At 53.5% G+C, this 12,485-nt stretch overlaps 3 protein-coding genes across 3 annotated transcripts; 1 reads left to right on the top strand and 2 right to left on the bottom strand.

The window, feature by feature from the left end:
- Positions 1 to 65: 65 nt before the first annotated feature.
- On the bottom strand, positions 66 to 4,197 carry LTB4R (leukotriene B4 receptor). The gene is made up of 2 exons (XM_010600547.3): positions 3,936 to 4,197; positions 66 to 3,348 (listed from the first exon to the last, which is right to left on the bottom strand). Exon 2 carries the CDS (start codon positions 3,337 to 3,339, stop codon positions 2,287 to 2,289), a length of 1,053 nt encoding a protein of 350 aa, XP_010598849.3. The 5' UTR covers positions 3,340 to 3,348; positions 3,936 to 4,197; the 3' UTR covers positions 66 to 2,286.
- Positions 4,198 to 5,754: 1,557 nt separating this feature from the next.
- Positions 5,755 to 9,990, bottom strand: LTB4R2 (leukotriene B4 receptor 2). The gene has a single exon (XM_003421005.4). The coding sequence runs from the start codon at positions 7,437 to 7,439 to the stop codon at positions 6,348 to 6,350; it is 1,092 nt and encodes a 363-aa protein (XP_003421053.2). The 5' UTR covers positions 7,440 to 9,990; the 3' UTR covers positions 5,755 to 6,347.
- Positions 9,830 to 12,061, top strand: CIDEB (cell death inducing DFFA like effector b). Its single transcript, XM_064291845.1, has 5 exons — positions 9,830 to 9,870; positions 10,178 to 10,334; positions 11,169 to 11,318; positions 11,555 to 11,748; positions 11,929 to 12,061. The coding sequence occupies exons 1-5, from the start codon at positions 9,830 to 9,832 to the stop codon at positions 12,059 to 12,061; spliced, it is 675 nt and encodes a 224-aa protein (XP_064147915.1).
- Positions 12,062 to 12,485: the final 424 nt, after the last annotated feature.

The raw sequence follows: 12,485 nt of genomic DNA, 5'->3' as shown, positions 1-12,485 counted from the left end.
CATCAACGGCTTATTCCCACCTGCTCATATTTTGGGGCTTTCTGGACTTCTAAGTCTCTTGTAGATGTTGCACATGAATTTTTTTTTTTTATTGATTAATTTTTCTTGCTATTAATTTTTTTTTTTAATTAAGCTTCAAGTGAACATTTACCATTCCAATCAGTCTGTCACATGTAGGTTTACATACATCTTACTCCCTTCTCCCACATGCTCTCCCCCTATTGAGTCAGCCCTTACAGTCTCTTGTTTCATGCCAATTTTGCCATCTTCCCTCTCTCTCTATCTTCCCATCCCCCCTCCAGTCAAGAGTTGCCAACACACTCTCCAGTGTCCACCTGATTTAATTAGCTCACTCTTCATCAGCATCTCTCTCCCCCTCACTGACCAGTCCTTTTCATGCCTGATGATTTGTCTTCGGGGATGGTTCCTGTCCTCTGCCATCAGAAGTTCTGGGAGCATTGTCTCTGGGATTCCTCTAGTCGCAATCATACCATTAGGTATGGTCTTTTCATGAGAATTTGGGGTCTGTATCCCATTGGTCTCCTGCTCCCTCAGGAGTTGTCTGTTGTGCTCCCTGACAGGGCAGACATCGATTGTGGCCGGGCACCAACTAGTTCTTCTGGTCTCAGGATAATGTAGGTCTCTGGTTCATGTGGCCCTTTCTGTCTCTTGGGTTCTTAGTTGTCGTGTGACCTTGGTGTTCTTCCTTTGCCTTTGCTCCAGGTGGGTTGAGACCAATTGATGTATCTTAGATGGCCGCTTGTTGGCATTTAGGACCCCAGGCGCCACAATTCAAAGTGGGATGCAGAGTGTTTTCATAATAGAATTATTTTGCCCATTGACTTAGAAGTCCCCTCAAACCAAGTTCCCCAGACCCCAGCCCCTGCTCCGCTGACCTTTGAAGCTTTCACTTTATCCCAGAAACCTCTTTGCTTTTAATCCAGTCCAATTAGGCTGACCTTCCTTGTATTGAGTGTTGTCTTTCCCTTCACCCAAAGCAGTTCTTATCTACAGGCACATGAATTTTTGAGTTTGCTTCCCTGGCTGCTCTTTTGGAGAGACTCCACAAGTACAGATTCCACTGCTGCTGCCATCTTCCCAAAATGTTGTTAGAACAGAGCTAGGCAAAGCTGTCTAAGACAACAGTGACACATAGGAAATAATGACTCATCCCTCTCACTTTTGGGAATCTTTATTTCCTTGGGGTAACTGTGGCCACAGAAGGCCCCACCCTGTGCCAGGGCGTGTGTTAGGGGCTGGCAGGATGCTGATGGGCAAATTCTAGGGAATAAGATCTGATGATTTGGCTCTCAAATGAGACCTCCTTGGGAGATGGAGGAAAGGATGGGGATTTCCAAGACCATCTCCTGCTGAGAGATGAAGATTATTGCAGGAAATTGGAAAGTCGCACGAACAATAGCTGTCACAGGCTACGGGGTAGATGGTGTCATAGTAGCGCTAAGTTTTATCAGAAGATCCCCTGAGTCAGGGAGTCTGGAGTCATGAGTTCACATTGCCTTCCTTGATCAGCATCTTTAGGAGTCTTAGTAGTCTGTAGACCTTCATTTTTCAGGGTATGATCTGCAAACTAGCTGCCTCAGAATCATCTGAGGGCGGGAGGGGATGATTTCTATGTCTTTTTTAGGTCCCAGTGGTGATGCAAATGGCTTTTGTTTGACTACTAACCTTAAGGTTTATGGTTGGAACCCACTCAGTGATGCCAAAAAAGAAAGGCCTGGCAAGTTTGACTATTAACCTAAAGGCTGGTGGCTGAAATTCACCCAGTGACACCACAGAAGAAAGGCCTAGTAATCTGTTTCCCTAAAAATTTCAGCCAAGAAAACCCTATGGAGCAGTTCTACTCTGTAACACATGGGACTCCACCTCAACGGTTTGCTTTTTTTTGTTACCTTTTTTTTTTTTTTTTAGTCCTTCCAGAGTTGAAAATCATGGGGAATTAAAGGATGTGACTCTCAATGACTCAGAGGGATGTCATAAGGGCCACCTGTGAGCACTCAGTCCCCCATCACACACAAGCCCCACTCACAATGCTGACCCAATTTCAGATTTCAGTTTTAATTGTAAAGCTGCCATTGAGAGCCAGGCCCGAGCAGGCTTTCTCAGTCGGCAGCCACTTGCCCCTCCTTCTCTCTTCTTCCGCTCAAGCCCCCACTCTCATTCTCCTCCTTGGGGTACAGAATTGGGTCAGGCCAGCAGGAGGGCCCTCCAGCAGGAGGAAAGTGAGCATCCTTCCATCACCACCCACCAGGCCTAGTTCAGTTCGCTTCACTCTAGAGGGTTGGAGGAGGCAGTGAGATCCTCGGTGGGGGCAGGGTCAGGAGAGGTGGGGGCGCCCCTCATGGTCTGGCCCAAGGTGCCCCCGCGGCGGGCGCTGGACCCCTCAGAGCCCGTGCCCTCCAGCAGCTTGGCTATGAAGCCCACGCCGGCCGAGCGCAGCAGGCCACCGCCGGCGCAAGCATACAGCACAGGGTTCACGCTGCTGCTCAGGAAGGCGAGCGCGATGAGCACCTTGTGGGTCAGGAGCAGCCGCATCCCCGCTGGCCCGGACCAGGCGGCCAGGCCGGCCAGCGAGCGGCCCGCCTCGGCCAGGTTCACCACGTGATAGGGCAACCAAAACGCAGCAAAGGCCAGGATGATGAGCACCACCAGGCGGCCGGTGCGGCGACTGCGGCGGAAGCGCCGGGCCTGCAGCCTGCGCCCGATGTCGGAGTAGCTGGCCACCACGACCAGGAAGGGCAGCAGGAAGCCGGTGATGGTCTCAAAGAGCAGATGGAAGGCCCGGTGTCCTTCAGTAGGGTACTTCATGAAGCAGGCCAGGCTCCTGTTGTTCTTTTGCAAGGCCACCGTGCGGTACAATAAGACGGGCGTGGCCAGCAGTACGGACGCCACCCAAATGCCTGCTAGCACCCGCCCAGCCATCGCCTTGGTGCGCAGCTTCTGGGACAAGAAGGGGCGGGCCACTGCCAGTGAGCGGTCCAGACTCATGGCCGTGATAAGCAGGATGCTGGCATACATACTGACCCCGCAGATATAGAAGCAGAGGCGGCAGCCAACCAGTCGAAAGTCCCAGGTGCCTCGGGCCAGGGCGGAAAGGAAAAAGGGGGCAGTGAGCAATACGGCCAAGTCGGCCAAGGCCAAGTTCAGGACCAGCAGGGTAGTGACGGAGTGCTTCTGCATTTTTGCCAGGATGCTCCACACCACGAATCCGTTGCCAGGAAGCCCCACAACCAGTGCCAGTGATAGTAAAATGATGGCCAGCGGTTGGAAAAAGACACCTGGTGAGGTTGCTGCTCCAGGAGATGTAGTGTTCATGGCCATTGCAAGGACCTGGAGAGTGGGTGGACACCCCAATGAGGATAGGGCACCAAGGGTTTCCTGACACTATGGACTCACTTAGCCTGAGTACCCTTGCCTGTTTCCAAGGTCAGCAACCTCAGAGGCCCCTCGGCAATACACTGTCCCCTTCACTGCCCACTAACCTTGGAGATCTGTCTTGGGAGAGAGAAAGACTGGTTTCCTAACCAGGCCATTGGCCCCCTTCCTGCCCACAGACATACTAGCAAAATATACAACCACAGCAGCAGCAACAGCATTTCCAGAGCCTTTCAGCCTCCTGTTAGGAGCTCTGAAACCCAGAAACAAACTGGGGGGCTTTCCTCACCATTGCTACATCCCTTTAAAGGCTAGCTGCTCTGTCCCCTGCCAGGCCCTTAACCCCCTAAGTCCCATTGACTTCCTCCAGTCACCTATCCACTCTCCCCAGATGCCCAGTGTCTGCCAGAGATAGGAAGGAGTTAGCGGACGGGCAGTGAGAATGAATCCTGCCAACTCCGTTTATCACTGGGCAGGATCTCCTTGCACCTTCTCTCATAGCGGTACCCCATCACCACCACCAGCACACCCAGGATACTTACAGGCTTTGCCAAGTACTGGTTGGAAGCTGGTGCCAATCCCAGGGTCAGGGCAGGGTGGTGTGGCCTATCCCCAGATCTGTCCCAGTGCCCGGGGCCTAGCCCCAGGTCTGGGTGCTGTCAGCTAAGTCAGCCAGAGAGGAAGTACCACGGAGCAGGAGGTGGGGGGAAGATGAATCTTCCTTAGGGTGGGGCTGAAACCCCCACCCCTCCCTTCACTAGTAGAAAAAAAATAGTCTCTGTGTTCCAGGAGAGCCCAGTGAAGAATCCTCAGGGGTGGAGCCAGATGAGAAGAACCTAGGAAGGGACAGTCAGAGGAAAAGGAGGCGGGGGAGTGAGTAGGCTGGGGTGTGGTCCCAAGATGCAGGTCTAGACTGGAGAATTGGACAGACTAAGAAATTGTGTCATATAGGATGATGGAAGGAAGAAAGAGAAGGTGAACAGGCTCAGACTGAGAGGCCAGAATTCCGGGTAGCTTTATTTTTTTGTGAACAAAGTAGATTTTTAGATTAATAGGAAGTGTAGGTTGAAGAAGTGGTTAAGTTCTGGGTTCGGGTTAGGTAACATCGTGACTTAAAAGAAGGATGCCAGTAAATGCTGAAGGGGACAGCACCCTATCCTTGGCTTCGGTTCAAGCCAAGAGCAGGGGAGGAAACCCAGAGCCCTCTTCAAGCAACCCCCATCCCTCCCCTCACATCAGGGGATTGATTACACATTCCAGGTCAACCAGTAATCCATTTTCTTTAGAAGAAGCCAGAGCTCAAAGACCTCCAAACAGAATGACAATTTCTTCCCTTTTTTTTTTTTGCCCAAGCACTTGTCTTGTGCTTCCCTGTGTGGTTAGTCTGCCAAGGTGGGATTTAAGATCTGGGCACTAGGCAAGGAGGTGTGGTACCACCTCTTTCCACCTTCCCACAGCCTACCATCCACTTCCACCTCAGTCACACTGAGAAAGAAGAGGATGATAGAGGCTGGGCTGAGGATGGGGGGGGCAGGAATGAAGGAGCAGGGACCATGATGCCCATGCCCACCCTGCCAAGAGAGGAAACCAGGAATGTAGAAAGACAAACTGCTCCCAAAGGGTCACCTTCTCCTTTCTAGGAGGGCACACTCTCACAGAAGTCAAGAATTGGAAAATTCTTCCTCCAATCTGATTGTGAGCCTCCCCGCTTCACTTCCAACACACTTCCTCCCTGTCACTTCTCAGGAAAGATGCAGAATGTAATAGTAGTCAATAAAGTACCCCTATCCTTTCCAAGGCCTCCACTTGCTCAGCTTTGAGAAAAACCAGGCAGAGCAGAGTTGACCCAGTAGCTGTCAGGCAGAGGATATGATGAAAAAGAAATGAGCTGAAACCACAGCAAGAACTGAGGTCAGAGTTGAGGAAGGGCTTGCTGGCCACACAGGGTGTGTGAGACAGGATATGTGACAGAGGAAGTTAGGGAACCTCTTCCCCAGCATGTGAGGACAGGGGGAAGCACCAACAGTCTGTTCAAGGATAGAAGCTTTCGGCTCAGACCTCTGGGGTGAAACACAGGCCTTTTCAGATAGAAACTGTGTTGTCTTTGCCTCCCTTCCTCAGCTGCTCCCCACCCCCATCTCCCTGGCTAGCCTTTCTTCCCTTGCCTAGGACTAGATGCTGTAAGCATACTCACTGCCCCCAAGCTCAGAGCTCCACTCCAACCCAGTTTTGCACTGCACAGCAGCCCTGGCATGACCCTGGGGCCTAGATTTCCTTGGCTCTTTCTTCACCTCTGCCTGGGAGGTGTGAACCGTCACTAAAGCAGGAACAGGATGACCAACCATCTCAGTTTTCCAGAGATTGAGGGAGTTACTGGGATGCAGGGTTTTCAGTGCTAAAACTGGGCAAGTCATGGGCAAACTTGGACAAGTTGGTCACCCTAGTGACCACATATGTGTGCACATGGATGTCCCCTACATCCCCAAACTCAAAAGTGTCAGGGAACCAGGCCACCTGGGCTGGGGAGGGCAGGCCAAGATGCCACTGAAGGCTGGCAGTGCCTAGCCCTGGCCTGGCCCAACCAAAGAACCAGGTGGGCTTCAGTACAACTCAGGCATGATGAACCACCAGGGGGAGCAAACTCTAAAGCCATCGCCTAATAGATGACCAATGTATTTCACATAGCTATTGGCAAGAACCAAGCAGTGCTGGCACATGGGTACATGTCAACCTGCAAGCACACGACACTTATTAACACAGACCGTCAGCACCCTCACAATGCCTCAGTATGGAGAAACCTGTGCCTGCCCTAGGTGTATAATTCTGCCCAGACAGACTGTGGTCAGAGAAGTGTTCCCTAAATGTCCAGGTGGTTCCCTGAGTTCCTAAGGGCAATGGAAGGGGCTGGGAAAGGGCAAGCCCAGGTGTAGAGTTTGGTGTCAAAGGGCCCATCCCTAAGTGTCCCTCTCCACCTTAACCCCAGGGTCCCCATTGCTCCAGCCCTGCCTCACTACTTTTAGCCGAGGGGTAGCTCGGAGCTCCATGGTGCCCTCCCTTGAACCGCCACTCCCTAGTGCCTCTCCAGAGCCTTCGAAAAGCCGAGTAAGGAAACGGGGACCTGCCCGGGGCAACAGGTCCCCGGCGGTGAACACGTAGAGCACAGGGTTGACGCTAGAGCTGAAGAAGGCCAAGGCCGTAGCTCCTGCCCGCGCAGCCTGGCCTGCCCCGCCAAGCCTCGCCAAGGTCCCTTCCTGCGGAGCCAGCGCAGCGGCCACCTGCAGAAGGTTGACCACGTGGTAGGGGGCCCAGAGCAAGCCGAAGGCTAGCACGATGGCTCTCACCAGCCGGCCCACCCGCGTCCGGTGTCGCCCGGCACCCCAGCGGGCACCTCGCAGCCGAGCCAGCGTCACGCCGTAGCAGCCGAGCACCAGCCCGAAGGGAAGCACGAAGGCGGTCAGGGTCTCTAGGCCAAGATGGACGGCGGCGTGATTCGACGTCGGGTGGCACAGCTGGCACACGTCGTCAGGCCAGAGATGGCGGTAGACGGCGGCCGGGATGGAGAGCAGCAGGGCGGCCAGCCAGACGGCAAGCAGCAGATGGCGGGCCAGGGCCCGTCTGCGCAGCCGGGGCGCCAGGAAGGGGCGAGTGACGGCGAGGCAGCGCTGCAGGCTGAGCAGGGTGGTGAGCAGGACGCTGGCGTACATGCTGATCGAGCACACGTAGTACACAGCCTTGCAGCCCACCGGGCCCAGCGGCCAGACCTGCCCCACCAGGAAGGCCACGAAGAACGGCGTAAGCAGCAGCGCCGCGCCGTCAGCCAGCGCCAGGTGCAGCACGAGTGTGGCCGCCAGTGGTCGCCCCCCTGCAGGCCGCCAGCCAGCCAAGCTCCACAGAACGAAGCCGTTGCCGGGCAGCCCCAGCAGTGCCGCCAACAGCAGGAAGGCGGTGCCTGTGGCTCTTGAGGCCTTCGAGCTCAGTAGCGTCTGGTTCCCCGGAAAACTGTAGCAGGGCATTCTTGTGCGCTGTGGGGGGCTGGAAGGTGCCATAGAAGGTGCCTAATATCAGGGGAGACGGGACTTTGCATCCCCACAGCCCCCTGCAGCCTGCCTCTCTTCTGTCTGGGGCCTTTGACTGCCTTGAAGACCCCAGTCCCACTCAAGCCCTACTCCTTCTTGGAACCCAGATTCCCTGCTCCCACACAACTGACCTCAACTCCTGGTTTCTTCCCAGAGCCCAGTGGGAACCAGACCCCCTGTCCTGACTCCCAGGCTATTACTACCTCCACCCCTCTAGCCTGGCCCCTCCTTCGTCCAGGGGGTAGTAAAGGTACAACGGCAGATCCACTTACCCAGCTGGGAGCAAGCAAGTTTGGGAGCCCACAAGAGGCCTGGCGAAGCTGAAAGGCAAAGCAGTGGAGGGCAAGGTGCCTATTCCAGTCCTGTGCCTGTCACATTTGCAGAGAGTGAGGTGAGAATGGGGAGGGACTAGGTCGGGCTCATCCTGTGCCTTTTCTGGGGCCCCTCCCTCATCCCACTCCTTCCCACCTCTAACAGGTATAGGCGAGTGAGAGCCTGCCTCCACATGGAAACAGGATCAGCTGAAGAAGTACAGATAGGGCTCAGGGCTCATGGAGGCGAGTAGGGGCATCCTGCTGAATCCTGATCCTAGGTCTTGCTTCTGCTTGCATTCCTTTCCCAGCTCTGGTACCAATCCCCCCAGCCTCCACCTTCTGGGGTGGGGTGTGGGGACAGGAAGAACCACAGAGGTGTAAGAAGCTTATAACTTGGTTGGGGAGTCAGCACAGAACTGCGAAGAGACCACACTGCCTTGCTGCACCAGGGCACCAGGCAGGAATAAAGCAGAGTGCAGTGGGAAGAAAAAGCCCTCTCTGATGGAGAGGTCAAGCAAAGCTTGGAAATGAAGAGATTTCAGAGGGACCTCAGAGATGGATAGAGTTGAAGGAAGGGGAATGAAAGTACTCTGCCCAGCCAATAGCCAGTACTGAGGGTTCCCTGGAAGCCAGGACACCAGGAGCATTGTCCAAGCAGAGTCTGGGTTAAAGGCTTAGGTACAAGTAATCCTGAATTTGGGAGTTCAGCTCAGGGCGCAGGGTAAGATAAGGAAGAAAAAAAAACAAAAAACAAACTCAGTGCTGTCGAGTCGATTCTGACTCATAGTGACCCTACAGGACGGAGTAGAACTGCTTGATAGTTTCCAAGGAGCACCTGGCGGACTCGAACTGCCGACCCTTTGGTTAGCAGCCGTGGCACCCAACCACTACACCACCAGGGTCTCCATTAGAAAGAGCCATTGGAAACTTCCAAGAAGCATACAGAGTGCCTTCCAGAAAGACAGAAGACTGGGGCATTTACCCCCAGCTCCCATTGTTTGAGGGTTGCCCCAGAGGCTTTAAGCCCCATACACACATCCAGCTTGTATTCGTCAGAGGCTGAGTGAGCTGCCTCAGCTTCAGATGAGGCTCCCAGGCAGGAAAACAGACTTGTGCTCAGATAAGGGTTTCACCGTGTGTGAGAGTCTGCGCTTCCACACAACTGTCCGTCACAGCTACAGCTGAAATCAGAGATAAAGGACACAGGGCACCAAGAGCTGAAGTCCTGCTGCCATCGAAGGAGCTCCACCTCCTCCTCCCTCCCCCCAAAATCTGCATCTCCTTCATGCACAATAAGTAAGCGGCAAAAGGAGAAAGGTGAGAGGGAAAATGACTAGTCAAGTGTGGCTGAAGCAGGCGGTTCTGGTGAATGACGTGAGAGAGATGTTGAGCCAGCCCCTCCCCTGGGCCAAGGAGGAAGGAGGACAGCTGGAAGGTCAGGATCCCAGACAGAATCCTGGTGACTAGGCTTCAAGGAGACACCCTGACTTCAGTGGACACAGACAAAGCCAGTCTCTCCTCACACCCCACCCAAGCACACCCTCATTTTCTCCAAGCCCCTGCCTCCCTTCCCCTAAGCTGCAGCTTATGGTTTTTCCGGTAGGTGGCAGCACATACAGCGCTGCTCTCATAGAATGCAGCTTCTCAGATAGGAGCCAGAAAACTCCCTGGAAACATTCTTCCAAAGAAAAAACACCAGAGGTTACAAGCCATCCTCTTATATAGTTCCCATTTACTCTCAAAATACATGCCCACACCAGAAACACACACAAGCTTCTGTGGCTTTTTCTGGGCAAGTCTAGGCCTCAATCCTTCATCCAGGACCCCATCTAGGCCCTTCCCCCGCTCCCTCCTCTTGGACTTTGTCCTTCTTATAGGCCAGGCAGAGGGTCCAGAGTCCAGGATTGACTCATTCCCCACTTGACTGGGGCTGGGATATCAGCTGTGTAACAGAAAACACCAACATTTCAGCCCCAGTACAGCAGAGACCCACCCAACCCAGAACTCACTGGGGAGAGGCAACCTCCCCTACTCCTTCCCGCCACCATGGAGTACCTCTCTGCCCTGAACCCCAGCGGCCTGCTCAGGTGATTTCTAACCCTCCTCTCCACCCTCTAACTCTGGGGATGTGATTGAGACAACAAAAGCCCACTCGGCCCCTTGGACACTTGCTTACTCAAACCGCTTCCTCTCCTCCCAACCCCACACTTCCCCGGTGGGCTAGAGCAGTTCCGGAACCACCACTGCCCCCAACACCCTCTTGTGCTCTCTCCCTCCCTCCCTTGGCTTCTCTAATCTGCAAACCTAGATCCCTCCCAACCCAACTCTCTAGCTACTCCATCCTACCCCCATTGTACTCAACAAACTATTCCTTGCTCCTCCTTGACCTTTCTTTCCAACTACCAGGTCAGTGTCCAATGTGAGCTCTGAGGTTGGCCGTAGGGTCTGGAACTCAGCTCCACCACCCAAGAGGCCTTTCCGTGTCTGCGATCACAAGCGGACCAACCGGAAAGGTCTGACAGCTGCCACGCGCCAGGAACTGCTAGACAAGGTGAGTGGGCTGAGTCCCTGGCTTCCTATTGCAGGGGCAGCCAAGGGGCTAGAGAACAACGAGAACGTGAAAGGATGGAGCAGAAACGGTGAGGTTACATAGCTGCCCTCTCTCCGGGGGCTAAATGGAGTGTGAGCCAAATGGCCTCTGCTGCATTTGGGTCAATTTGTTTGGGGTGGGGGGATCGATGGATAGGGAGGGCTGGAAGGATGGAACTCAAGACAGTATGGAATGGTGATTTCTGTGACAAATCAAGATCAAACCCTGATTCTAACACTTCCTTGGAAAGTTATTCAACCTATCAAAACCTGTTTCTTCATCTATAAAAAGGGATTAATATAATCCACCTCCGAAGGTAGCTGAAAGAAATCAAAGATAATGCATGTAAAGTGCTACAAAGATACTGGGCCATAGTGAGGACTCAAAAAAGGTTAAATATCATGATTACTGAAAACAGTTCTGGAGAGCTCAGTGAGGGTAGGAGAGAATGGGGTAAGGCTCTCTAAATAAGACAGAAGAATGAACTTCAAGACAATCTGGTAGCTTTTCAATTCCAAACTAGTAGGAGTGGCTAGAAAAGGAGTAGGAAAAGATGATGATGACATGGTAGTGGTGAAACATGAGCAAATAGGAAAAAAGGTCAGCCCCTAATGAGGGTCCTCTAACAACTAGAAGACTTAGAGCTAGAGCCATTAGAAGAAATGGCAAAGGGCCAGAAAGTAGAGTTGGGGCATCAACCAGTGTCTAGGCCAACAGATGGATTTTGAGTAGCTGGAGAGGGGAGGCACCTGGGTAAGTTCCAACCCTTCCCTCCTGCTTCCTGCCACTGTATAGGCATTGGAGACCCTGCTGCTGAGTGGAGTGCTAACACTGGTGCTAGAGGAGGATGGGACCACTGTGGAGAGTGAGGACTTCTTTCAGCTGTTGGAGGATGACACATGCCTGATGGTGCTGGAGTCAGGGCAGAGCTGGAGCCCCACCAGGGTGAGAGGCCCACCCTAAGGCTGCTATTGGCCACCCATCCTTTATAGCTCTTCCTGGCTTCTTCTTTAGCCTAACCATGATCTTGGGGGAAGAGGGGCTGGAGAGCTGTGGAGCTATTAAGGACACCTTATGGTACACAGACATTCCAGGCAAGGGTGGGTCTGATCCAGTACTGATGGGGATTAGTGGTGGATGTCAGGGTGAGCAGACCAAATTGCATTCACTTGTGTACCCAGCACAGCGGAATGCTGTCATATGGCCTGGGCAGAAAGAAGCCCAAGCACAGCAAGGACATCGCCCGCATCACTTTCGATGTGTACAAGCAAAACCCGAGAGACCTCTTTGGCAGCCTGAACATCAAAGCCACATTCTATGGGCTGTATTCCATGAGTTGTGACTTTCAAGGACTCGGCCCAAAGAAAATACTCAGGTCAGAGATCAATATGTCACACTTCCCCTGCCCCTACAGTTGGGCAGTCCCCACAATTCCTTCTCCAGCACCCACCTACCCTCAGTTAGCTCTTGCTATGGAGGGCCCCTACCCTCTGGCTCTATAGCCTCCCCCAGTATTCCCCTACCCATCTGACTTTCCCTCATCTCTGCCCTCCAGGGAGCTCCTACGTTGGATCTCCACACTGCTCCAAGGCGTGGGCCATATGTTGCTGGGCATTTCCTCCACCCTGCGCCACGTAGTGGAGGGGACTGAGCAGTGGCAGCGGCAGGGCCGCCTCCATGCCTACTGAGAAGGGTCTCTGAGCTTCTACCCCAAAAGTTGTTCCAAGAGACATACACACTGCTAGAAGTGTGACAGCATCAGGTTTCTGGACCAGGGCAGACAGTGCAGGCTAGGGTAATTTATCAGACAGCCCGTCTGCTGACCCATCGTGGCAGAAGTCATCAGCTCAAAGCCTTAGACCCTCAGCCCACACCCTTTCCTGAAGAATGCTGCCCACTCCCAGCCATATTTCCAGCCTCCCGCTTACCCTGAAGGCTACAGACCTGCCCCCAAACATGTTGATCCCACCCTGACTGCTACTGTATCTGGATTCCTTACCAACATCTCCCATCCCGTCCCTAAGCTGCCCAACACACTAAAGAGAGCCCCTTATGACTTTACCTTGAAATCTCTATTTCTTTGTACTCTCCCCCCCAAAAAATAACAAAAAC

Source organism: Loxodonta africana, chromosome 10 (assembly GCF_030014295.1).
Source record: "Loxodonta africana isolate mLoxAfr1 chromosome 10, mLoxAfr1.hap2, whole genome shotgun sequence".
NCBI lineage: Eukaryota > Metazoa > Chordata > Mammalia > Proboscidea > Elephantidae > Loxodonta > Loxodonta africana.
This window is presented reverse-complemented; position numbering and strand designations above follow the sequence as displayed.

Excerpts from the sequence above, each read along its gene's own strand:
- LTB4R (XM_010600547.3), bottom strand. The coding sequence starts at position 3,339 with ATGGCCATGAACACTACATCTCCTGGAGCAGCAACCTCACCAGGTGTC.
- LTB4R2 (XM_003421005.4), bottom strand. The coding sequence starts at position 7,439 with ATGGCACCTTCCAGCCCCCCACAGCGCACAAGAATGCCCTGCTACAGT.
- CIDEB (XM_064291845.1), top strand. The coding sequence starts at position 9,830 with ATGGAGTACCTCTCTGCCCTGAACCCCAGCGGCCTGCTCAG. Across the intron at positions 9,871-10,177 it reads AACCCCAGCGGCCTGCTCAG|TCCAACTACCAGGTCAGTGT; the intron begins GTGATTTCTAAC and ends TTGACCTTTCTT. Across the intron at positions 11,749-11,928 it reads GGCCCAAAGAAAATACTCAG|GGAGCTCCTACGTTGGATCT; the intron begins GTCAGAGATCAA and ends TCTGCCCTCCAG.